This window comes from Cryptomeria japonica, chromosome 5, assembly GCF_030272615.1.
Source record: "Cryptomeria japonica chromosome 5, Sugi_1.0, whole genome shotgun sequence".
Classification (NCBI taxonomy): domain Eukaryota; kingdom Viridiplantae; phylum Streptophyta; class Pinopsida; order Cupressales; family Cupressaceae; genus Cryptomeria; species Cryptomeria japonica.
Window position 1 is genome coordinate 371,247,543 of NC_081409.1, and position 27,846 is coordinate 371,275,388.

The window sequence follows — 27,846 nt, forward strand, 5'->3', positions numbered from 1 at the left end:
TAGTTTGAATTAATACTCATGAAATATTAGTCAAAGAATGTTAAATGGACCATTTATTATCATGAGAGATGGGTTTGTGTGAAGCAATACTCCTGAAATAGGGTTCAATGAGTGCTAAATGAGTCATTTATTATTATGAGAGATGTGGGTTCATGTGAACCAATACTCATGATGTAGGTCAATGAGTACTAAATGAACCATTTATTATTGATGGGTTCTGTGAACCGATATTCATTGAATATGGATCAATGAGTGCTAAATGAACCATTTATTGTCATGAGAAAGATAGGTTCGTGCAAACTAATACTCATGAAATATAAGTCAATGAATGCTAAATGAATCATTAATTATCATGAAAAAAATAAATTCGTACAAACCAATAGTCATAAGATATAAATAAATAAGTTTGATTAAAAACCTGTTCAAATGAACTTACCATACCAATATCATAATTTAAGAGTGTGAAAACACCTCCTACTTCTAATACCATATTTAGAAGAAAATTCAAATCTCCTCACCAAAAGGACTGTGACTGTAACCAAAAGGACTGATTATCTGCAAGAGAAAAAACAAAACAATAGTGTGTGTTCCCACATCAAAGCTAAAAGACACGGTGTATTATTTGAACCATCTTACAGAATTCTATTTGTTAGCAGGACATTGTATGTAGTTTACTAAAAACAAATGCATGCATGCATGTTATTCAATTATTTTGTGTTATTGGGAGCATAAAGTCTGAGAGCAAATTTTTATATTAGCTTTCGTGTCATGTGATTGCTACACTAATCCAATCATAATTTTTTCCCATTCTTATACGTACTGATTTGGTATTTATAAGTCACCGAATCTGCGCGCAATACGATGCGTGTGTCTGGAGAGAAAATAATGTATGATAAAGTGGGAAGGAATAAATTATTATTAGGGGATGGCGGTGGATGTTAGCCCCCAAGCATGTTGGCTGGAAAATGTGTGGGTTTGGGGTATGTTTGGTGGCGATAGTGGATAACTTGTGGTGCTCCTTGCTTTCCCGTTTCTCCATATTCTCCGTGTTGTTGTCTGCGCTTTATTTTATTAATAAAGTTGCCGCCTGTCTGTCTCCATCTGACAAATACTCTATTCCTTGCAGTTTTTTCATTTTCATCCACCATGCCCGTCTCTTTTTTTCTTTTCCTCCCCTTGTTTTTTTTTGGATTTTATGCTGTCTGCGCGTCTCTCTCTTTTGTTGGGCATCGGCAGTTATCCCAAAGATTCAATGGTGTACTGGTGCTCCCTCAAGCTCCGATCTTTTTCTTCTCAGAGAGCTCAAACACAGCACAAAATACTATTTTTAATAGATGCCCACGTTGAAATCATGTCTTAGGAGGGAGGCCTTAGGAGTTGAATCAGGATAAGCCTGAGTTTAACCTAGATTTCTGCTTTTCAATTGTTTTGCTAGTCATGTAGCATGAAATGAGTTAGATAAAACCTTTTTGTGATATGCAATCTTTTATTAGGGTTGCTCATGCTGTCAGATTGTCGTATCCATTTCTATATCTCTTCTCTTTTATCGGCCTGATCATGGTCCCCCTCATTCAAATCGATCTAATCCATAGAAACCATTTATCATAATCTGGAAAGCATGAAGCCACCAAAGCCATAGGAGACAAGATCATATGGAAAGCTGCAAACACCCCAATCTCAATAGCCCATGGTGAGCAACTATGCTCAGAGTTTAATTTGTTTCTGATTGTGGTGCTCAACTTCTTGCCATCCCAAATTTTCAAATCTTCAAAAACCATCCTCAAACCCAAATCAATGTCTTCCAAAGAGACCACTTTAGGATTACTTAAAAGGGTACCTGGCAATACTAAATAGGGTTGCAGAAGCACTTGACACAAGCCTCTAGTGGATGCAAACAGACCCACAAGAATGGCAGACTGCAGTAGAGGTCTTGAAGTCATTTTATCTCTGCTGTTCAATTGATTCCAAAGAGGCCATTTTAGGATTTACTTAAAAGGGTACCTGGCAATACTAAATAGGGTTGCAGAAGCACTTGAAACAAGCCACTACTGGATGCAAAGAGACCCACAAGAATGGCAGACTGCATCAGAAGCCTTGAAGTAATTTTATCTCTGCTATTCAATTGATTCTGCAATCTGTATTATGGTGGAGGAACAGGGATAAGTAAATCAAGGGGGATCTGATCTATGAAAGATGCCAGAGAAAAGACTATGCTTAGGGAGCAGCAGCATCAGCTCAAACAATGTGGTGGGATCATCCTGCCTCCCGGATTTGTCGTTGCATATCAGTCTGCCAACTAGCAAGTCAAGTACTGAAGATCACGGGTTCGATTTTTGGAGAAAGGCCCAAAAGTCAAACAGTAATCTTGATGCCAATGCCAATGCTTCTATCCATTCCAGCAAGCGTGGAGCTGATACCATCAACTTGAGTTTAGTCCATCCAAACCCATCTCCTCCTCCTCCTCCTAATCCATCTTCTTCCACAGATATCAAGAGCAGGCATATTCAAGACTTTGGAGCTGTTCCTTACATAAAAGGGGTTCCTGTATATTCTCCAAGCTCCTGTTTTTCAGCCTTGAATCCTCCTCAACTAAGACCAGATACACTTGATCCAAAGCTGGTTTTACTCACATCAGGGGCAGAAAGAGGTCTACAAATTGGGCATGCCAATCGGCTTATATCTTCTGGTTGTAAATCCATTATGCAGCCAGGTAGCTATAGTTTTAATGGCAGAGAACACCAGCAGCATTTAGAGTCTCTAAGGCTGATTCAGACTATGGAGAACAGTGGTCGAACTAATAGGATCTTCAATTCCTATGGTCGACCTGATTCACAGGAGGATTCGACTGTTTCAGAGACTTTCAACTCATTGAGGTTCTTAAGACCTGAGAGAAGTTTATTCAGTAGCAGCAACAGTGGGCCCTCTAGCCATATTTCTGATATACAGTCGATGAGATCTAGATTCATATCGAAGCTGCCCAGCAAGAGAAGTGTGCGAGCCCCACGGATGCGTTGGACCAGTACTCTCCATGCCCATTTTGTTCATGCAGTTGAGCTACTCGGAGGCCATGAAAGTATGCAGCTATTCTCTTGCTTCACTGATATTGTAAATTGGTATTAAAATTGGAAAAGAAAGCAATGGTGTCTCAGCAGTGTGCTATCAGACTCCCTAAGTTGTCGTGTTACAAACTTCTTAGGATAGATTCCTTTTTCTTGCATGTTTCTACGTTATACAACTTTCAGTTTACTGTCTTTGCATGCAACAAAATTGTCTTTGTTTAATGGCGTTTGCTAACATTGTCATTCAAATGAGATAAGATACCCATTAGGAAATTGGTTGAATTTTATACTGTCTGCATGTAGGTCAATAATTGTCAGCTCCAAACTACTACTTACTAACTACTGCATTTTCTAATGGAAGGGCACTGGAGATAAACTATAAGGTGTAAGGCCATGTCTGCAGGTGCTATAACAGTTCATTGTTTTACTGTCATGCCTATATAGTAGGCCTAACCTTGCACCCTAATATAGTGCAGTTGGTCATGACAAAATAATATTCCACATTACTTGCCATTAGTTTTCAGCATTCAAAAGATTGTTTTTTCTCTGAAATCAATCGTGTACATTTTTTGAATCCATGTTTGATGTTTCGGATCACATTACCTTGTTTTTTTTTTGTTTTTTTTCTGAAAGTGAATCACACTAGATATTTTTGTTTTTGAAATCAATCATGTACTTCTTTTAATCAATAATTTGGATCACACTAAATGATTCTCCTAGCCCTATCCTATTTATTATCGGCTACATGTAGGCTAGTATAGATTTGGCTTGCATATGCCTATGGTAAGACTGTTAAACAAAGAAAATATAGGCTAGCATAGATCATAGTCTGTTTGGCTTGGATATGCCTATGGAAAGACTGTTACACAAAGAAAATGACGAAACTTTCTGGCCCATTCATTAAATGGAATCAATAAATAGTCTGAGTAGCCATGAAGTTTTGTGTCATGCTTTTATGATGAAGATATTAAGCGTTGGATTTTGATTGGCAGGAGCCACCCCCAAGTCAGTGTTGGAGCTGATGAATGTGAAGGATCTCACTTTGGCCCATGTTAAGAGCCATCTGCAGGTACTACATTTCTATATGCTCTTTTTCACATTTAATCTTCCGACCTAAAACATATGCAGACATTTAGATCTGCAGAAATATACGACCATGTATTTTGCTTGTTTCAAAACTAATACAGACCATTTCTTTATCAAAGGAAAATACACTGCCACTGTCTCCTTCATTTAAATGACTCATTCCTTTTTAAATCTTACGACTGTCTAAGAAACATTTTCACGATAATGACTGCTCTTCTTGCTGTGCGCGTCAAGCAGATGTATCGAACTGTAAAGAATACCGACAAACCTGCATCTTCAGGTAAGGCTCTATAAACACCTCTTTTTAAGTTGGGAAACTGCTGTTTTAATCAAGTAATGGCAAATTGGCAATATTTACTGTATGGTGCCTTTCTTTCAAACCAAAACATTGCTAAAACTGTGAACAGCCCATTATACTAAGCTTAGATTACTACATATGTGTACATTGTTTTTGGCTATGACACAAGATTTCTGCATACACGGTAAGGAATATATGATTACAGAAGAAGAATCACATTGTTACTGAAATCGATTTGATCCCCACGAGTTCAAATTCTTGTTTCATGGGCCTCGAAAAAAGTACTTTCAAGTAGGTATCCAATGCACATCGCACAGCACGTCAAAATCAAAATCGCCATTTGCAGCAATTTCTATGCTTATCACTTGCTTCCCATGAACTTTCAGTCCGTAACAAGCAAATGGAGGAGGTACTTTCTAAGCCATTACAGTCTGCCATTTTTATTTGGGCTAAGAACAAACTTACATACAATCTGAACGTTGAAACAGAAGGCCTTGAGAAAACTATTGAGGATGCCCAGCAATTGCCAAAATAGTTAGACTGGTTTGTAGTAGTAGCTGTAATGCGAAATGACAGGACGTACTTAGCTACTCATAGTAATAGGAGGAAGATATAGTCCTAGGTAAGATATTTCAAAAGTTTTGAAAGTCATTTTTGCTCCATTCTCCTTCTGAGTCTCAGCCCTAAATCGATTTTAATAGCTGTGAAATGGCTGGAATGAGAATGTGCATTTTTTTTATGGAAAAGAGTTTGAAATATAGTGTAGGGTTTCACATTTAGTTGAACAAAATGTTAGGTTTTTCAAAATGTTAGGTTTTTCAAAATGTTAGGTTTTTCAAATGTTTATGTTTTAAGGGCTATATATATATATATATATATATATACGTAAGATTAATTTAGTTATATAGTTTATATTTTTATATTTTAAAGTATAGTTTGGTGTTTTTTTAATAAGTCTTTATTATTATTTTTCATTTAAAAAAAGTTATAGTTTGCTAGGAGAGTTATGATTGAGGAATGTTATATAATTTAGGAGAGAAGCTAACTTAAATCTATTGTGCCAAAAAATATTAAGATCTAGTTAATTATTAATATCATACTATTATTAAAATTAGGATTAAGATAACACCATACTATTAAAGATATCATGACATATAATGTCAAAAAGATACAATAATAATGTTTAGTAAGTATTATAATGAGGTAAACTTAAATTGGATATATTTTTATATTTAAATTATTAAATAATAGAAATTAAACAAGTATTACTTAATATTGCAATGTCTTTATTTTAAATATTTATTGTGATACATATTTAAGTCGTGGTAATGACTTATGAGTACTAATGGATGCTCATAACTATTTTTTATTTTAATACTTTCACTTAGATTTAAATATTAATTTAAAAAATAAATATTTTCTTGAAAATAATGTGTATCAAATGGTACTTTTTCTTATATTTAGACATATAATAATAATATAGTTATAGATAATACTCTAGAAATAAAATATAATGAGTGTTTTTTATATATCAAGACACAATAAATAAGTCTTTCTAAACATGCTACTCTAGAAAATAAGAAATAAAAGTGTTCTTTATATAATATAAATATGTAATTATTGCTATATAATTTTTTATTACAAAAGAGATTAACAATTAAAATATAAATGATACAAATAAATTGGCATCCACATTAAGAAATAAAGACATATTATTTTTTCAATGGCATCAACTTGTAGAGGTAAAAGATGGACTTTATGTTGTGAAGATCAAGGAGTTTATCTTCACAACCTTATTAGCCCATTGTTTATATTTGCAACTCAAATGTGAAAGACGTGAAAGATGGACTTTATGTTCTCACTAAAAGGCCATTGAGTTCCATTCTTGGCATCTTAATGGTTCCTAATTTAGGATAGGATACTATTCTAAGGTGAGTAAACAAATTTAAGCTTCTACATGGACACACAAAAAGAAACTTAGTTTGAAAAATCATTCATATATATGGTATCATAGTACATTCTTGGGAATCCATACATATAGTAATACTAATACAAATGCTCAAGTAAGAAAATATCATATAATACATTCAATATTTCCCAAACTATTTGAATGTCTATTTGTATCTAGCACTCCCATATCACTACTATTACAAATGTGTCATTCATCACTATAGAAATGCTTTATTAGTGATTTGAAAGGGAAAACGCAGTTAAACATTCAATTAACGTAACATTTTTGAAAATTTAAAAACATGATTTCCATAGATAATTATTTTAAATGTTAGAAAGATAATTTGATATTTTAATTAACTATTTCGAATATGATTTTAATTAGTCATAATTTTTATAAATGAAGTATACAAATCTACTCTATATAATATCTTATTAACTTAGAGAATCTCCTAACATCTCAACAAATACACTCTATTATTTAGATATATAAAATAAAATTGGTGTCCTATTTCAATAGTTATATTTAATTTTACCTAATTAAATTACTTCTTTATTTATATCCTTGTGGCTAGTCTAAAAGATAAACTCCTTGATCTTCACAACCTTATGGAACATCTATAACATGTTGATAGAGACATTGCATTTGTTGACTCACAAGCTTTATTGGATGTATATTTTTTGGAACAAATATTTAACAAGGATATATATTGGGAGTGCTTATAAAGTAAATACTATGGACTTTTACATTATATGTTCCCATAAACTACACAAACATATTAGTAAGTGGATGGCATCTACTCTTAAAACATACATATTTCGAAATATTATCTTCTCAGGTATTATACAAATATTTATTGAATATTATTTTTAATCTTATTTATAATCATTTTAATCTTAATTAATCATAAAATCTCTTTCATTAAATATAATTTAAAAAAATTATCCTATAAGTTGGGAAATGATGAATGGAGGCACCATTTTAAATCTCCGGAGAAGGATTTATGAAGCCAAAGTGATTCTATAATCATGGAACTACTCACTAGTACATAATAGAGTATAAATAAAATTATATTTATTTTAACTTTGATATTTATATTTTTTCTTAAATGTATTATGATTAATTAATATTAAAAAATATTATTTATTATTATTAGTAATTTTTTAATTTCATTTTTATAATAAACTCTAGTAAATATAAAGAGATTTGAAGGGAAATAAAATGTATCTTAAAGATATTTAAAGTATATAAATTGAATATAAATTTAATTTTAAATTAATTAATTGATGAGCTTGATATATGATTGAAATAATTTAAGTAAAAATGTATTATAAATAAAAATGAGATATTTTTACATGTTTGTGTATTGTATTCAACATGAGGTGAAGTTTGACTAATATCATGATATGATTAGAATTTAATTTATCTAAATTTTAAAATTAGATTTTAGATTAGAGAGTTTAGAAAGCTAAAATTACAAACTTGGAGTGTTTGGGATGTAACTAATAGAAATTTTAACTAAAGGCACAATTCCATCTAATTTTTTTTTTACTTCATAATGAATATAACTAGATAATTAACACATATAAAACATAATTTTCTAATGCTATTTGAGGTACAAGGAAACTAATGGTGGCATTGAGGAGAATTCTATGATTTTCAATGCATAGGTTTCAATACTTTTTAAAACCTTAATCATGTCCAAATAATTAGATAACATTAAAGAGAGAAGGAATACATATGGATGTTGATGCAAGGTGGAAATGGATGTCTATTGAGACAATCATGGAGTCTTCCTTGTGGAAACCTACTACAAAAGAATGAATGGTTATAACAAAGATGCCTTTTGAAGTATGTCTTGATAATATAAATTGATGGATGTTGATGCCCAATGCTAGCTAATGGTGGTTGATGATTGATTCTTATGAAGAAATTATTTTTTATGCTTTTTTCAAAATATGTTTTCAATGGTGTGGAACTAACCTTAGATGCATAATTTATTTATTTAAGTGTCGTAGTCATGGGTAATAATTATATGTCAGAAGTGTTAGCCTTGAAAATTAGAACCTAAAAGTTTGAAAAAAAATCATGCAATCACACACCAATCATATCCATGGGGTATAATCACAACTATGATCTATATAGTTGTAATCTTCAAGATTAAACTATGTGTGTATTTTTGCATTCAATGTTTCAAATCACTCTCTATGATTCAACATCAAGAAAAAAAGATATACACACAAAGAGTGAATCAAAATGTTGAATGCAAAAATATACATAGTTTAATCCAGAAGATTACAACTACTTTTCATGGACCGTGGAATACTCATACCATCTAACTATGATCTATTCCAAAATGAGTAAGTTAATGAAATTAGTTAAAAATTTTTTATAGAGAAATATAGAATAAAAGTGTACATTGGATGAGATATTTTGTTAGTGAGTGTGCCAAAATAGCCAAATTATACACTAAAATCATACATCATAAACATCGATCCAATGTGGCATAAAATAATTGGAGAAAAGTGTTTGGTTTTGTGTGTATATCCTTTACATTTTACCCCATATTGGTGCTTGAACAAAACTTAGTGACCATTATTGCTAAAGTATAAATAGAGAAGATGAATTGTGATAAAAATACATTTATCAAGTTTTGGATCTAAAAAATCCAAGCCACTAAAGAAAGATGTGTCACCTATGAGACTATAATGTCAAAATAAAAATTAAATCAATATATAGTAGTCATATTTTAAATTGTGTGTACTACAAAGGAGTACGCATAAATTGAGTTCAAGAAAGAGAAATTGTGATGAACAATGTAGTATGAATATAAAATTAAAGCTTGATTTGAAAAATGTATGAACATTGAACATGATATGGAAATGTAAGGCCGAGTATAAAATTCATTCTTGAAGTGTACTTACATGTGCAGTCTAATCATATTCTTGATAGTGGTTAAATATGCTCCCAACATTTTTGCACCTAAGAAGACTAGAGTATGAGTGCATGTAGAGTTTGCAAAAAGAAATAAGGCCTTTCCTCTCAAGTGCCAAGATCAAGTGAAACCATGTAACATAGACAAGTATGGAATATGATATAGAAAACACATGAGAGGTATGGAAGAGTAGCAATAAAAAAATTGTAGTGTGATTTATTTCTATGTAAAGAAGACCCAAGTTGTTTCCTAGGGAAATCATGTCCCCTCTGGGTGTTACAAGCTAGGGTTGTTGTTGCACCAAAAGATCGACCTGTCAATGCCTGATACAACCACTAGACTTATAGAATCCATAAGAGGTTGTTAAACCATGTCGCGAATCCCCATGAGGGACGTTGTCCCACTACCAACAATTCCCCTCACAACATCACTCGTTACGGCCTGCGTGATTCGAACCTGTGACCAAGCTCTGATACCACTTGTTACAAGCTAGGGTTGTCGTTCCACCAAAAGATCAACCTGCCAATGCCCAATACAACCACTAGAATTATAGAATCCACAAGAGGTCGTTAAACCATGTCATGAATCCTCGTGAGGGATGCTGGCCCACTGCCAACAATGGGAGTACCCACAATACATTATGGTGGTGATCCCGATCATGATCATGAATTATCTATAAGAATAAAAGTGGTATATAATGATGGAGCTTAAATTAACGTTGTCACTTGAATTTCATACCCTTGTTTTGAAGTCATTTATATAGACATTTCTTTGAACCATCACATTGATTAGTAGGTACCGTGATGTATCTATTATAAACTTTTTCTCATGTTGATGCTTTTGGAAAATATTTTTTTCTAATGTTATTTCATTATAGTACTAAGGTTAATCATCATATCATCACATTTCATGACATTGATGCCTACTTTTATATATTTACTCTTCACTATCATATGATTTTCTATCTATATTCATAACATTGATGTATGATGTACTAGCTATAGGACATTATACTTTTGATTGAAATCGAGGTGTTCCTTATGACTACTCATAAAATGATTCTCAATATGCACTTTTGTCAATAAGATCTTGAATTTTATCCTTAAGTATGATGCATGTACTCATAACTTGTCCATGTATCCTATGATTAACAAAAAATTACATCAAAGTGTTTTGTAATGAGTTAGCATATCAGTTATTTATAGTGATTATATAGTACATTGTTTAATTAACTTAATCTACTACCAATAATGCTTTGCTTGTAGAATTGTTTCCTTGTGCTACAAGTATGGAAAGGTTTCCTCCATGTACAAATACACTTGTAGTGTCAATTAATAGATCAACATTTTACCATTATCTAATATCAAACCCAATTTGTGATCTAGTATCATGAGAAGATAAGTTGGAATATAGTATGATAGAGTGTCAAGATGAAAACCAAGGAATTCTATCTTGTTGGCCAACTCTATGGTGTGTTAAATGTTGATAGTTATGTAAATAACAAAACTAAAATCTACGTGTGGAAGAACTTGGTATGAGACTGAATAATGACATGGAGGCAATGTGAATGAATTTGAAGAGTATTGAATATGGCTAACACATAGACAACCTTTTCCAAGTTTGTAGAATTAGGCTATTTTCAAGCTCCTTGTGAGCTACTGGAACTGTCCCCTAATGTGGGGTTGTTTTGTAAGGATTTTAATGTGTCTAATCCATATTTTTCTAAGAGTGTTTCTAAAAGAATTTAATATAGGGCTTTTTATTCTACAAAGAAAACCATGTTCAACCATATTGCTACAATGGCATTTGCCTTAGAGACTATTAAGGAGAAGCTAGAAACCAAGATAGCCCCATTAATCAAGAAGAAATGGATTTGGGAATTAGATAATAAAATTTGTTGCTATGAAAATCTATTGAATTAGAAAGGAAAACTAGTGTAAGGAAATACATATGCTGCCATTGAAAATATTGAAGGAGTTAATATAGGTAAATATTGGTGAAGAAAATCATTAATGTTAAGGTACTTTCATTTTGTTGTGCTCGCTATGGTGCTAGTTTGAGCATTTGCACTTTATCTTTTCATTTTTGCCAAATGCTTATGGAAATTTTTGTGGAGGATTTGAAGTGAATGCGAAAGTGATTACATGTAACTGATATTTTATTTTTGGAGTGATAAGGCTGGTATTATTTTACTTAAAAAAAAAAAATGGAGATTCCATTAGACAAGTATTTTGGATTCAATTTTCACGATTACAAAATGAAAATTCAAATGTAACTAATGAATAAAATTTTATGGGGAATAGAAAGTGGAAAGGAAAAAACACTTGCCTAGATGCAAATAAATTATTCATTAGAACCAGTAGAGATGATCAATCCAAGGATATTATTGGTCTTTCTCTTTTTGACTCTAAATTACATCATTTAGGTTTAGGAAAATCATCAACATAAATTTGTGATAATCTAAATAAATTGTTTGAAGAAAAATTAATGCAAATTTTTCTTAAAATTTGAATTATTCAAGTTCAAATACAAGATAAAATTACTATATCAAATCACATAAGCATTTTGAGGTCTCTCATTACAAAACTAGTAGAAGTCAAGGCTCTTGTAGATGATGATGATGATGATGCTAAAGGTATTTTGATAAATAGTTTTCCTCCAAAATACAATAATGATATTTTCACCCTAAGTCAAATAACTTCTAAAACCTCAGAAGATATGATTTCATCCCTTTTAGCAAAGAAAAGAGAATAAAAGTAGATGATAGAGAAGTGATTCTCATTGGGAGAATGTATTACTATCAAAAAGCAATAATAAAAGGTCAATTACTAACAAAGGGGAATTATTTTTGTTTTACTATAAGGAAAAGGGTCACATAGCTTGGTATTGTAAAACTTGAGCGAATGATGTTCTTAAAGGAAAAGGATTAATCAGATAAACTTAACTTTATCTATGTTAAGGATGAGGATGAGGATCCACCAAATGTTGCTTTGGTTGATGATGAATTTGTACTTTGAGCCTTCACATTTGGATTTGGTGGCTCAATATATATTTTTGTCCAAGATTCAAGATGTTTTTGCAAATCAATATTAAAGAGTTTTGGAAGATAATATATTTGTCCAAGATTCAGGAATCTAATATTAAAGAGTTTTGGAAGATAATAGTTTAGGTACTCAATAATTTAGCTTGAAGCTAGACCCTTCCAAAGGTCATGAGTTAGCTTAATGGAGTTCCACCTGATTTAGGATTTATTTCTTCAAAGAAAGATCTTCTCAAGAATGTGTATTTGTTTGATGTAATCAACAAATTTTTTTTATGTAAGATTCAAGGGGGAATCTCTTGGAAAGGTGAAATTTGAGGTTTAAGAGGTACTTTTAAAAGAACAATGTTATAAGGGGGGAATGCTAGCATAACAATTGTTTGTAGTGGTTCTATATTACATTATTAAAAATTAATTTATTGTCGATTATATTACAATTGTAGAACTATTTTCTCATGTGCTATAATTATGTAACTACTTCCTGCATGTGTAAATGCACTTGTAGTATCAATTAATATATCAATCTCTCACGATTAATATATATGGATTTATCAAATTGATTCATGTAAGGGAAGATGGTACAATATATATAGTGTAAGAGTTGTAAAATTATGTGATGAGGAATTGGGCCAATAAAGTTATCTTTCTAAACTCCTTTAGTTTATCTTGGATAACTTTATCATGTGAGAATAAGTGAGAGTATTGACATGATGTAGGGCCTCTTATTGGATAGTGGGATATGTTTATGGGATGAAATGGTAATCATGTTTAGCATGGTCTCCAAGAGATCATGCATGATGTTTTGTATGATATTCATAATTGGAACCTAAATATACTTTATCATTTGAAAGCATAAAGGTACCCATAAAATTTCATAATGAATGGACACTAGAGATGGAGAAGTATGTGTTTCTATATTGAGCACAACCTAGGGTGATTAGTAAAGTATTCAAAATTTTCAATTGTAGAGGTGTTAATGTACTATAATAATAATGAGGTACATCAAACAATGAATATAATTATAACATTGATTTCTCTAAATACATGTACATTATAAAAGCTTCATCAGGCATGTGAACATATAAAATAAAAATAATTAAACAACTATGCATTTCTATAAGAGCATAATCTAATACATCATAAGATAAACATATACAACATTTGTATCACTTTCATGAATAGATTGTGAAGAATAATCATATTTTTTAGCCATGTAGCAACATCTTGTGGCAAAGAAGGTAAAACATAAGTATCAAGGAAACTATCCTTACAAAGTTTTTTAATGTTAATAAGTGATAAAACTTGTAATGTTTTCACCAACAACAATTCATGGTGGCAATTTTGGTAGATTTTGATATGTATAATAGTAAAGAGTTGTCTATTCTTGTTTATATCAACTGTAGTGTCATAAAGTGGTTGATTTCAAATATGTTTTTATTTTCCCCCCTTGTATGGTGTTCAAGCACTTTGTTTTTAACAATATCTTAGTTTGATTGTAGTAATATGTAGTCTATTAAAACTTGTTGCATTCTTACATATTTATTGGCAGTGTTTACTACATATCTATGTAATGCAGTATATTTTGATTTAAACAAGAATAGGCCCTTATAATTTTGAATAAAAAAAATTTAAATTGTCAAACAATTTAAACTCTTTTAATATAGAACTCAAATAATAAAATATAAAGACTTAAGAATATAGAAACATTAACCCTCATTTATTTAATATGCTACATAATCAAGCCAATCATAATTATTTTCTCTTTAATGTAATCTTTAATATACTTTGAAAACAAGAAGAGAAAGTTATATTTTTATCTTTGATGATTGTTAAATACACAATTTAAGTCCTAAAAATTTAGATCAGCCATTGCCATCTTTGTTATTTTAGATTGAGAAAAAAAATGGTCTTTCAAACAAAAAATAATTATTAAAAATATAATGTTTTGAGTTTACTTTTTAGTATTTTATTTCACATTATTTTAAGATCATATATATTTTTTATATTAGAAATTGGAAGTCCAAAAATGGAGAGTACATACAAAAAAAGGGGGCAGGAGGCAGAGCCTCAACCACTAAACTGTGAAATCATACTAAATAAACATCATATGCAGTTATCAGCTATAAAGTATAGGTAGTTCTAATTTATTAGAGGGTGCTACTGCAGGATCTCGTTCTGATCTTCCAGCCAGGTGGTCCATCCTAGTGGTCCTTCCATCCAAGCCACCTTTTTTCCTTCTAGGATCTAGGAACACAGTTCTATCTTGTTGAAGGGTGGAGACCTATTGTCCTATAGCTCCTTAATGAGTTTCTTCACAGCCTTATCAAAGGATACTTGGTTTTCAGCGAGTCTGACCCATTCATAGCTGTCTTGCATTTCATAAACAAACATAGTTGCTCTGCCATCTTTGAGGAATTGTAGCAGCTTGTTCCTCTCTAAGTTCATCAGAAAGCAAACCTACACAACAATTTTGTAATGTGTGAGTTTTTAAAAAAAACCAGTAAGTACCCTTTCATTGCCTTGAAACTTCTCTTCATTCCTTAGTTTCCAAATAAACCAAATTATGTAGGTAGATAGAATTTGCCAGACTAGGTTAGCATCCTTCTTGAGCCCATAAATAAAACTAGTGATTATATCAAGAGTGCAGACATGTTCAGTGATAGAGATTCCAAACAACAACCATATTTCTCTAGCAAATGGGCAGTCAAGGAAAATGTGGCACGCAGTCTCAGGTTTCTTACAAACAAAGCATAGGTCGTATGCAACAGTTTTATTCCTAATAGGTAATATGTTTAATATAAGTTGCCATCTAAAGCATTTGATCTTAGGGGGGATGGGGGATCTCCATAATTTCTCAAAGGTTTTCTGCAATGTGTGGAGATTATGATCAACATACCATAGAGCGTTAATATGATTGATTACCGAGGTGTCATTGTTAAGTAGGGTATAAATAGACTTGGCCTTGATCTTGGGGAGGGTAGAGCCATCTTTCCAAAGGAAGGTAAGGTACCTGTGAGCATCTACATGCGTGACTCTAGGAAGATGGAGAGGAGTGCATGCCTGCTTAATCATGTTGTAGGTCCTCTTATGCGAGGTAGGGAGATCATATTTATTGCTAAAACTTTCCCAGCTAATAAGATTGTCATGTTCTAATATATCCATAAGGTACTTGACACCTTTATTGTGCCAGTACTTAGCAGAGCATCCTTGAGTTAAGGCAAGGGGTTTAGAGTTGTGATATAGGTTCCACCATATTGACCTTTCACCGTGGAGGGTAGCATCACAATCGATGTTAGAGTTGACAATAATCCTACGCACATGCTCCCAGGCTTTCCATATAGATTTAAACACCCAAGTACCTTGGACAGATATAGAGAAATTGCTTGCAATCAGATCACTGAGTGGGAGGGTTTTCCAGGTTTTGGCAGTCTTGGGGACACCATTTTGTATATTGTTCCTAATGAGAATCTTCCAAGGTTCATGACCTTCGAGTGAGTGGAATATCCATTTGGCCGCAAGGGATATTCCCTGCAGTCTAAGATCCTTAAGGCCCAACCCACCAATTTTTTTGTCTAGGTGGCACCAAGCCCATTTGATTGTGTGAGCTTTCCTCTTGCCCTTGCCATCTAACCAAAGGAAACATCTGATGGCCTTTTGTATTTCAAAAATTTGATAGTTGCTAAACATCTAGACAGAGGAATAGTAAATACTATAGGAGGAGAGGATTTTCTGGCAGACTTGAATCCTACTGGCTAGGGATAGGACCCTATTGTCCCATTTATTTAGCTTCCTATCTATTTTCCCTTTGACCCAGCTCCACATATCTCTCAGAGATGGGGAAATAGAGAAGGGGATACCTAAGTACCTAACTATTTGGTTAGGTCCTCCCCAAGCATAGCCAAACTGTTGAAGCCAGTCCGGAGGCTCATCTTTCCACCCAAGTAGAATGGATTTGGAGCTGGAAATCCGGGCACCTGACGCTCTACCAAAGGTGTCAAGTTTTTGATTGAGGGAAATGATATTATGCCTAGAGAGTTCCAGGAATAGCGAGGTGTCATTGACAAACTGAATGTTGATTAATTCAGAGTTGTCTGGCATCATGATGCCATGCACTCTAGGGGATAGGGTGTCATCTCTTAGGAGATAGTACAGGGCGTCTGATGCTATGACAAATAGAGCAGGGGCAAGGGGGCAACCCTGCCTAATTGAAAGATCATATATTTTAAATTTAATTAAGATTTTTTAGTTTTATTTTTTAAAAGTATAGAAGATTCACTATATAAATTTATATCTTATTATGTTTATTTATAAAATATTAAACATAATATTTTTTTAATATTTGATTATTAATGTCTTATTTTATTTTTTGATTCTATATTTTTATATCCATTTTTCTAATATATATTGAAATAGTTATTTTGAATTTAATTTTAAAATATTATTTAATATTATAAGATTTATTGAATAGTAGATTCAAAAGGTAGATATTTAGTCTTCCATGTTTATTTTTATAAGACAAAAATATAAATATTTTTTATTATATTAATACAATCTACCTTAACCATTTTATAAGATATTCCTAATGATCCTTTATATCTTGATTCTTAATATATTAAAAGTATTATACCAATTAATTTTTTAATAATTATTAAATATAAGCAAATATGATGTTCTCATTACACACATTAGATAGTGAATCTCCCAATCTTCAATTCTTATGCTCAAGAACTACAGTCAAAGACCTTTGTTCCAATGACCTCACACTCAAGGAAAGGAAAAATTATAATATTTTTCCACCATTCTTATGTTAAAGAGAATATTATTATATATTTTTATTTTTAAATTCTTTTGAATGTACTTATTTTGACTCTTATTTTTAATAATTGAGTTGTTGAGTAGCTTTATGTTTTACTTTTTATTTATACTTTTATCATAATAGTTTACTTTTATATTATAAAAAATTATATTATATCATTTGAAAAAATAAAATAAATTGTGAATTATTTTCTTCTATATTTTCATTATTTAAATAATAAAGAAAATAGTTTTTTTAATTGAAAATACATATTTAATATTTTAAAAATTTATGAAGTTAAATATTAACATTTATAATTATCATAATGGTGATTATTTTTTTAATTTTAATAATAAATAAATGTTCAAAATATTATAGTTATATGTTGCTAACTTTCGATTTTATTATTTGTAGAAACGTTTGAAACATCAACAAATACAACACCAGAAGATTATATTGTGAATCAAAGTGATTTGGTAGATAAATCATTAAGTGAATTTAAGTTTGGAGCTCATGAAGTGAGAGGACCTTTGAAAACAGTGGAAATTAAATCCAATTCAGAAGACTTGTATCGAAATATGCTGAGCAACTCATTAAGGTACACATTTCTATCCCTTTCTTATAAAATAATGTATAAATATAGTTTTTAAATTCTTAATTATGAAAGTTGAATAATGTGTATTTGCATTTAATTTTAATAGATTTACACTACATTAAAATTGTAAATAAATCATAATAAATAATTTAGAATAAAATAATTTACAATTTTTTCTTATTGATAAATATGATATTTATTTATATAAAATAGTAAAGATTTCATGCAAAGTTCAATAATATTGTAGCTTCATCCACTAATAAAACTATGAACCAAACAAGAGATCAAAATACCAATAAACAACCCATTAGAGAACTACCCACCACCTATACATTTAATTTACTACATTTGTATGTTTACTGCTTCACATAATAGAGAAAAAGCAATCCAGCTATGCCTACGAACAAACCTTCCAAGCACGGTTAATATAATTACATTTTTAATAGACTCAATGGAACCAGAAAAAAAGTCCAGAAAAAACTAATTTTTACCAATCTATATCAATTTTTCTTCTCTTCCTCCAGTGACATTCTAACCTAGTAGTCTTTCTTCTTGAACTTCAATCTCTTCCTTGGATTCTTTACATCCTTAGGGCCCAATGTTTGCACCTCCCACTCTCTATCTTGAAGATATTCCATGATGAAACGCCGGCCCACTTGGGCTTCCACTCAGTGCTCCTCCCTATTACCAAATGCACTCCATAAGAGAAAGGGTCTCATAGGCAGAGAGAATTCTAAAACATTCATCCACTCACCATTCAATTCTAGAAACCCTTCACTAGGTCTTGCCATTGCAATGAATGCACCTATCCCATAAGTCCACTCATCTCTCACACATTCCCTCATTAACTAGTGGACACCTTCCTTGTTCTCAAGCCCTAGACACTACACCAAAAAGAGAGATGCAATATCGACATTAGTTTGATATTTATATTTTGACTTCATGTATTCTTCGCCCAACAAAACATCCAACATTTACAAAGTGAGTTGTTGCATTCTAGTAATTGTAGTAAAGTTCACCTCCATTACCATCTAGAACCTTTGACAATCTCACCATTTCTCACAACAATCAAAGCCAAATACAAATGAGCTTTGACAAGACATGGCCAACAAATATGAAGGGGTTTGCATGTATACCATTGTGTAAGAGCAAGACATTGTGCTTCATTAATACTTCCTTCTTTGGCTATGTACAAAAATGTCCAGTCATCAATTTGCAAATCTCTTAAATCTTCCAAAATCTCATCAGTTTGAGCATCATTAATTACCACCACCTAGTTTGATAGTGTGTTAGCTAAAACACTCCCTTCCCACCTCATATGATTTAATTTAAATTCATTAAATTTTTACAACACACTTCTAATTATTTTAATAAGTTAATTTAATCTCCAAGCTAGAGCTTCACCCTTCTGAATTTCATTTATAATTATTAAGGAATTGCCTTCTAAATGTAGTTTCAGGACCAATAACCTACTCACCAATTTTTGAGATGGCTTCTTGAGCCTCAACTTCATTATTTGTATCATCCATCAACTTTTTGGCTCTTTGGCAACAATATTACCATTGTCATCCCGAGCAACAAAACCAACCCCAGATGGACCGTGATTACCATTTGACTTACCATTGAAGTTGATCTTGATCCAACCATCTTCCAGTTTAAGCCAAGTTACATTCTTTTGATTCAAATCGACTAGATCAACCTAGGAAGGTCCATTCACAAGCCATAGAATAAGTTATATTATTTATTTATTTTTAATAACATATTAATATTTTTTATACAGTTATAATGAAAATTTTATTAAATAAGTAGTAAACAATCATAAATTTATATCATAGAAAAGGTAAAAAAAATAAAATTATTTATATTTATATTGAAGAAGTTTACTATTATGGTCAAGGAATTGGTTACAAATCAGGATGATACTTAATAGTTAGATCTTGAATATTAATGAGACCAATACTTAACTCCTTTTGAGCTTTAGTATTAGATAACAACCTAGATACTCATACTAGAAGCCGACAAATGGAATATCAAGAGTCACAACTTAGAAACATACATTAGATATTATATCCAAATTTTGAACAATAGAATATCAAGAATCACAATTTAAGTATATGCATTAGATATTGAGCCAAATTTTGCATAGTTAAATTTATTATTATATTGCATCTTCTAAATAAAAATATTAGAATAATAAAAATTAGCTAGATCACTCATAATTAAAGAATTATATTACTAAATAAAAATAAAATTGAAAAATTAAACATATAAATTGGAACACACATTTTGAAATGATAAGTGGTTAAAATATAAATGATTTGTTTGAAGTTAAACATAACTTATACAATTTCATCTATTTATCATGTATTTTAATCTATATTAATATTAAGATTTAATCTCTCTTATAATTTTACGGATAATGCTTTAACCTTATCCTAATAGAAAGTTTTATATTCTTTTTTAACTTGTGTTACCATATACATTAGTTTATAATATTAATTTATTAAGGTATTGACATATATATTGTTACAAATTTTTAAATCTTCTGTTTCAATAAAAATTAAGAGCGAATCTTACTATACAAGTTTTCTTGTGTATATTCTATAATAAAAGTTAGATGTTGAATTCATACACTAAATTAATGTCTTGTTTTCAAATATCGTTAAAAAAATTAATTTATTTTTTATTTTTAAAAATCTATAAGATATTTTTAACATTATCATTTATTTGTCTATACGATATTTTTAAATTATTAATAAGTGGGGGTCCTTCCCTACTCATTTTAATAAAAAACAACATTATTTATCTATTTTTGTTTAATCTACCAAAAAAACTAAATTTAACAATCTAATGTTCATTAATTTGTAAAACTAAAATATATCTTATATATATAGTTAACTTTGTATTTAAAAAATCCATAAAAAGAATTTAACTATTTTATTTTGAATTTGATTGTTTATTAATTTTTAATGGTTAAATTGCACGTGTTTTGAAATTTAACTATCACATACTTATGTTCTATTGTTGCAATTATATGAAGAAGTTAAGTTGGACATTATGATGAATTTATATGATTTAACAATGGCAAAAATACTCACGTTCTATGGTGAAATTTTTATATGATTTGAAATCGCTAGCAACTACCACTAGATCTAATAAATTTCTTGAATGTTGGCACCTTAAGCCTCTTCCCTTGTGCTTTAATGTCCTTTAAAAATAAGTTGGTACTATTGGCTTCTCTTTTATCCTTCCTTGAATGACAGTGTAATGCAAGAGGTAAGAAAATACATGTATGACTCATTGAGGTAGTCTTCTATGTAACCAAGCACCAAATTGTGTACACTCAAAGTGGCTTGAAAATCTACTTGTGATTCATCCACTAGACCAACCCTTGACTCCTACAAACATAGTTTTCCACTAGTAAATATGCTAAGAGATCCTAAGTGAATACGCCCCCAAATGTTCACCACACTAGCATCCTCATCATAAGCATCCATGGTCAATGAAAGTTTGAAAATATTAAAAAAATATCTTGTGTATAAGCATGCATTGTAGCTATAACTATTTCCTTGTTTTGTAGTATGTCCATTATATTTGAAAGAAATATGGATAGTGTCATGAAATCCATGCATTGTTTGGGAAATTCATCAACAAAATTTTGGTCTTATAACCATCCTTAGGAAACTTTGACCAATGGAAATCATTTGATGAAGTCCCTTTAATACATTTCGTGTTGAATATTTCTATTTTTGGCATCTATCATTTTTTGGTATGAGGTAAACCCTAAGTCTCATACTTTTGATAAAGGCTCTCATTAAAAACACCTCTTAATTGAAGCCAGCAAAAGCACTTATTGGTATTTATCCTTTCTTCAAACAACTTCCAAACCACCACACACATCACAACGAAAGAGATAAGGCCATGTCTATATTGGAATCCTTCATTTGAGCCAAATTTAATGATACTATTTGATATAGCTTGGGATAAGTGCGCTAGTATAGGGGATAATAACTAATGCTTAGTTTTGATATCCTTTTTTGGTGAAAATTTATTTTCAATCATGCTATGTGGTTGTTACCTAGAAATTATATCTTCATCATTATACCTTAGTTGCAATAAGATTCCTAACAAAAAGCAATCATTAGTGCTCAAAGGGACTTAAGTATTTCTTCATCTCTTGGTATACCAAAGCCTGTGGGGTCACAACTTATGATTTCACATCCCTTATTGGTGATTTCACAATTACAAGCCTATTAGCTTCTTTAAGGCCTTCTTTTAATTATGGTAGTGTCATTTAAGAGTTTAGCTTTGACTTCTACCATACATGTTCCATGATGTTCTTTTCTTTCTAACTCGTTGATCTTTTGTTCTTGGATGCATTTGTAAGGATCATTCAACATTTGTTCTTGGTTGCATTTGTAGAGGATCCACCATTTAACTTATTATAATCTTCCCACTTCGTCTCAAGTAAAAATATATATTTTTAGAATTAATCAAGATAAATGAAATGTTGAGATAAGTGAACTGTGTCAATTAAAAAAATAAATTTTTTTTTTTTTTTTTTTAAAGATTAATGCCAAGTAAGAAACTTATTAGTTCTGAAAAAAAAATCTTTACAATAAAAAGGAGATTTTTTCATTATATACCATATACCTTCGTCGAAACTAAATGTAAAGCTTAAATATCAATTTCAAAATATTTCACTTAATTTGCACTTAATAGAAAGAAGGCAACTAAGAAATGCCTTCAAAGGCAAGTATTGATAAGAGTGGCATCTTGACATTTCTTTAATTTAGATCAAAATTTCTCTCTTATTTATGGGACGTCGATCTTGAAAAGAAAGCATTCAGTAGTGCACCTATAATACTACGATCTTTATTGTAATAAGCCGCTTATTCATTAGATGATTACAGAAAAATGTTCAGTAGTAGAGCATTCCACCATATAAACGATTAGTTTCACTCATTATTATCGGTTCCATCAATGTAATGTTGGAAATAAGTCTAGATTCGAGTCTTAATTGATCCATACAAACTTAACATGCAAACAATAAACTGGATTTAGTATTGATTAATATCCTTTATGTTGAGAGGATTCAACAGTTGTTATATGGCGGCTATTAAATCCATTCAGTTGGAATCTAAATTATGTACGCAGACACTGCAATTACAATTTACAGTAGTCTTTGTTTTCAAACTGATAAAAGTTTGTCTTTCTGTTCTACTTTCTTCCATATTTTTTCATAGCTACACAGTTATCCAATCTGACGTCATATTATAAACATGGTATATGTTAGATAAGAATGTCATAGTGGTCGAAATGATAAGATATATGTTACAAATCAAAGGATTGCCAACTCTTTTTGGGCCAACGGTCGTGTATATTTTATCAGAATCCTGTTAGTACACTTAACTAGATAACTTCTTTCGAAGCATGGTATGATAAAAGAAGGCTAATCATTTTAAAAAAATTGATTGTAAGACACAAAAGTTAGATCCAAAATAGTTATTTACATATTTTATTTTTTTAAATATCTATGGAAAAGAAAAAAAAACCTTATCATAGGCTATATAATCATGTTACCAACAATGTAATGAGTATATAACTATAAAAAAGATCATGTTGACAAATTTAAATCTATTTATAATGGTTGTATTAATGATGATATTTCTAATAAGAAGTCTGTTAATATTTCGATTCCAAGTACTACAAATCCATCAAGTAATTCTTTATCTAATTCTTTTACTCCAAGTGCAAGTGCAAGACCAAGTTCTTCAAGGAAGGTAAGAAGTGTTAAGAAAATTTTATGGGGATTCAAGAGCTGAAGCAATATATTTTTTCTTTAATTTCATAAGTTGATTTTTGAACCATCATATCTTGAAAATGCATGTACTAATGGTGTTAAGATGCAAGAAAAGCAAGAATGATACTTGGGACTGTACAAAATTCCCCATAACAAGAAATGTATGGCTACTAAATGAGTTTATATGACTGAATACAAGAGTGAGGGTAGCGTGGAAATACCTAAAGAGAAATTTGCTTCAGTAACAAGACAATAGATCACATCCAAATGTCAAAAACACCTCCTTAAATAAATACTTAAAAGCTTAACTACAGGATTTTGAAGTGTAGTATAAAGAATACTACACTTAAAGAAGGCTTTATATGCCTCAAAACAAGCGCCTAGAACATTTGATTTCCAGTTGGATTAAGGAACAGCGAGATCATATTCAAAATCTTCAATATACAGCATTAGTTTTCTCAACATGTAGGATTTCAATTTTTTCATTCACTTGTGCTGCCGCATGTTCTTATTCATGGATTTCAACAATTCGAGTCAACCACTGTGATAGTAAATTTTTCCTCTTCATGTCAAAATAATAGCTTATGTTTTTCAGGTATCTTCAATTACAATTGCAAATTAGAAGGAAAATAAATGAGTATCCTTTTGTTTTGTTCTTAGATTATTGGAACAAGCTTATCCTTGCTCTCTTTTGCCAGTCTCTCTCTCACACACACTGTCTACTTAATGCACTTTTCATCAAAATAATTAATATTTTTTTAAATGCAATACACGAAGCTCTTAAATTTTAATTAATAATTACTTTCATATACAGTGAATTCTCCTATATTCGTTTCAAAATTCTAATTGCACTTTCTATCTTTCATCTTTTAGAAGTTTGACAAGTCATAGTTTGCTATCTTTCATTTCAAAGAGAAATATTTTGATTTGGTTTCTTTCATTTCAAGGGATTACTAAATGTTTGGATTTTTTATATTTGCAGCAGAGGATTATGGCCAAAGCAAAATCAGCTTCAATATCCAAAATTGCTAACGAAAGAAACTAACTCTCGACAAATTTCTCCCATGCAACAACATTTGATAGATCCATTTAAGGTAATTAGAAAACAGTTCAAATTTCATCTTATATTCCATTTTATTTGAAGTTTACAAGCTTTCAAAGCTCAGAGATTTCCTTTCCTCCAACTTCATATTTGTCAAAGCTTAAAATGCAAAACTGGAAAAAAAAAAATATCACCTTACTTGTATAGCTCGTTATCAGAAAATCAAATGGATCTTATTATTATTATTAGAAAGAAAAACTAAACACAATGAAAGAACATTCAAATTCTAGAAGACCCACCATCAATGATTATCCTCCACACTCCCAGCTTTCATTACCATAAGCTATAAGAGGGCGACACCAAAGGATTATAAATAAATGGGTGCTCCTTACCAGTTTAGGATTATAAGAGGGCGACACCAAAGGATCATCAATCCCATTATTTCTTTGTCTGTAGACAAGATTAGAGGGTCTGATCAAACTACCCAATCTTGTCGTCTTAACATGTCATCCAATCCACTTTCTTGCACATATATTAAAGACAATATGTGATTTACAATAAGATATAGAAACACCAATTTATTCAAATCCTCATATGCATTTATATTCAGAAAATCCTTCAAGAGTTAATTACATACATTTGTGATTTCATAGAAAAACAAAATTCAGAAATTTCAAGAGTTTCTAGGCACTTACGCCTTCAAATCTTTAAACCTTCTTGCCTTCAACTTTTTTGATTACACTCATCTTTTGAAATCTGATTTTTTTTCTTCATTCTAAAACTTTCAATCACTCTTTTGAACACCTACAACACACCTGCAAATTTCTTTTTCTCTTCTATTCCTTTCCTCTTCACAAGCTGAATTCCCCCAATCTTGTCTGCATCATCATCAATCATTTAAAATCCTTTATTCCCAAATGTTAACTATATATATGTTGTGGAAAACATCTTATCATATTTTTTCAAGTTCTTTAAAGGTTGAACATATAACAATGCATTTGTCTGTGTAAAGGGAAAAAATGGAGTATTTAAATGTCATATTGTTAGGAGTATTTGCTCAAACAACCTTTTACATATCTTCACTAAAATGTTAATTTCAATATTGTTCTTTTTCACAGAAACACTATAATGGACGCCAAGAATCTGAGCAGCAGTCCAGCATAAGCAATGATGTCCGTTTACAGGGCTCCAATTTAAATGTGAATAGCATTAATTTGTTACATATGGCCCCTAATTATAATCGGACAATTCAGAAAATGCCCAGTTTAGAATTTACATTGGGCAGACAAGATTGGCAAGGAGAGCACTCTGACACCCCCAAAGAGCTGCTTCTCCTTAAATGCTAGACCCAATACTCCATTTTTTATGAATATACAAGCTAATCTTGGCATAGCTCGAATTACTGAACATTACAAACAGAAGCAGTAAAGATTATATGTATTCCGGGCATAGATTATTAAGGGCCAGTTTCTTTTTCTCTCTCTGTACAAATTTTTCTTTCTTTTAAATTCTCTCCCTATATTTTCATTCACTTGGTTAGTCTCCTTTTTCAAGGCAAGTAGTTCGGAGAACGCAGAGGTGGTAGAAGAGCATAAAAACTCAATTTTAGGCTGTTAAATTTTTTTGAGCTGGGTCTTAAATTGTAAACATGTTGCATGCATGCTTGTTCTGACTGTTTTGTAATATGGGTTTTGTAAGGAATTGGTAGCCAAGTACTTGGACCAATTAAGCATTGTACAATCTTTTACTAAAGAGAAATTATAATCAAAATAAGAAGAGTGAAAGTGGCTTATTAAGTTATGAATAGTAACCCAAATTGTCCTGATCCCTGTGATTAGAATGGCATGATCGCTTACTTTCGTGGATGCTTCATTGATAGAAGACTGAATATCTCATTTAATGTTATCAGATTTTTAAAATTCATATGAATATCATTTTGTTGTTTTTGAATTTGATTGCGTGTAAACTTTTTATATCAACGTTTCAGATCACACTCCATGTTCCATCATCATGTCCAATAAGATTAATTAATACAATCTGAAATGATATAAAGTTTTCTTTGAATTGAAGGGGCCTTTCAGTACTATGTCCATCAATTGTATGAACACTATCGACGTTGATGTCACCAATTGATTACTAATTCGAGTGTGAAAAAGGTGGTCATAATTCAAAGAGCTTCATTTTCAATGATAGTTGTTGGAGGTGTTTGTACGGGGCTGCCTCAATCAATAAATGCATGCAGTAGAGTCTTAACCATTTAAATGCATGCAGTACAGTCTTAACCATTTAAATTAGTGCCAAATTTGTTATAGTTTTTCTTTTCATTTTCCAATTGATTGGTAGCTAAGAGGTATTTCTTTGGGTTGCTGCTATTAAAGAATGAATGCTTGACCTCAACAGATTGATGTAGATGTATTCAAAAGAGGATTTGGTGGCCCATTATTTCTCTTTCAACTTGACAAAATTGATGAGTCTCTTTTAAATGCACATGCAACCACGGGGAAAACTAACATGGACTTTATTAAAATGGTTGAATAATGTTACAAGCAATAATTGTTGATGGTGATATGGTGATGTTTTAATATAAAAATTAGTGTGTTTATCTTTTTAGGGAAAAATGTATGTTAGGAAATAAATTCATGGTGAAATCTTTATGTCTCTTATTGGTTTAGAGGTATTATAAGATTGAAATATTATTTTTATTTTTAATTTAAATTTGTAGAGGTGTGAAATGTATTTTTAATTTGTTTTGACTTTTTATCTCTAATGTTATAGTTTAGTGTTTAATTGGCATATATTTTGTACAATTTTTAGTAGGTATACTTCATCTAAACTAAATTTGAGTCCCCATTCCACAATTACATGAATCTAGCTCTTAATCTTCTTATTCTCACACCTAGTACGGATCCAACTTTAGTAGTTAAGACAACCTTAAACTTCATTTTCTAAGATAAAATTTAATCACGGACCCAAGTTGAATCTTTCCCAACTAGTTTTACTTATTGACTCATATGAAATATTTAAATTTGAATGCTACACTATTATATAAAAAGAGAAACCCTTAGACAATTTAAAGACAGTGTAATCATTTACAAGAATCATCATTACAAATTATGAAACACCATATAGAGAATTGCATTAACATATGCAAACATTTAAGATCAAATAAATAAGCATTTATATTTTATGTGGTGTATCTATGCATTTGTATTGTTAAATTGTTACAAGGATTAGATTAAAAT

At 31.0% G+C, this 27,846-nt stretch overlaps 1 protein-coding gene across 2 annotated transcripts; it reads left to right on the forward strand.

Annotated features, from left to right (window-relative positions):
- The first annotated feature begins 995 nt into the window (after window positions 1-995).
- Window positions 996-26,404, forward strand: LOC131034883 (transcription repressor KAN1). Of its 2 annotated transcripts, none has more exons than XM_057966499.2 (6): window positions 996-3,073; window positions 4,052-4,128; window positions 4,383-4,425; window positions 17,579-17,762; window positions 24,548-24,656; window positions 25,723-26,404. In XM_057966499.2, exons 1-6 carry the CDS (start codon window positions 2,194-2,196, stop codon window positions 25,948-25,950), a joined length of 1,521 nt encoding a protein of 506 aa, XP_057822482.2. In that variant the 5' UTR covers window positions 996-2,193; the 3' UTR covers window positions 25,951-26,404. The 2 variants fall into 2 exon arrangements, with proteins under 2 accessions (XP_057822482.2, XP_057822474.2); XM_057966491.2 differs by having other exon boundaries at window positions 1,023-3,073; window positions 24,545-24,656.
- Window positions 26,405-27,846: the final 1,442 nt, after the last annotated feature.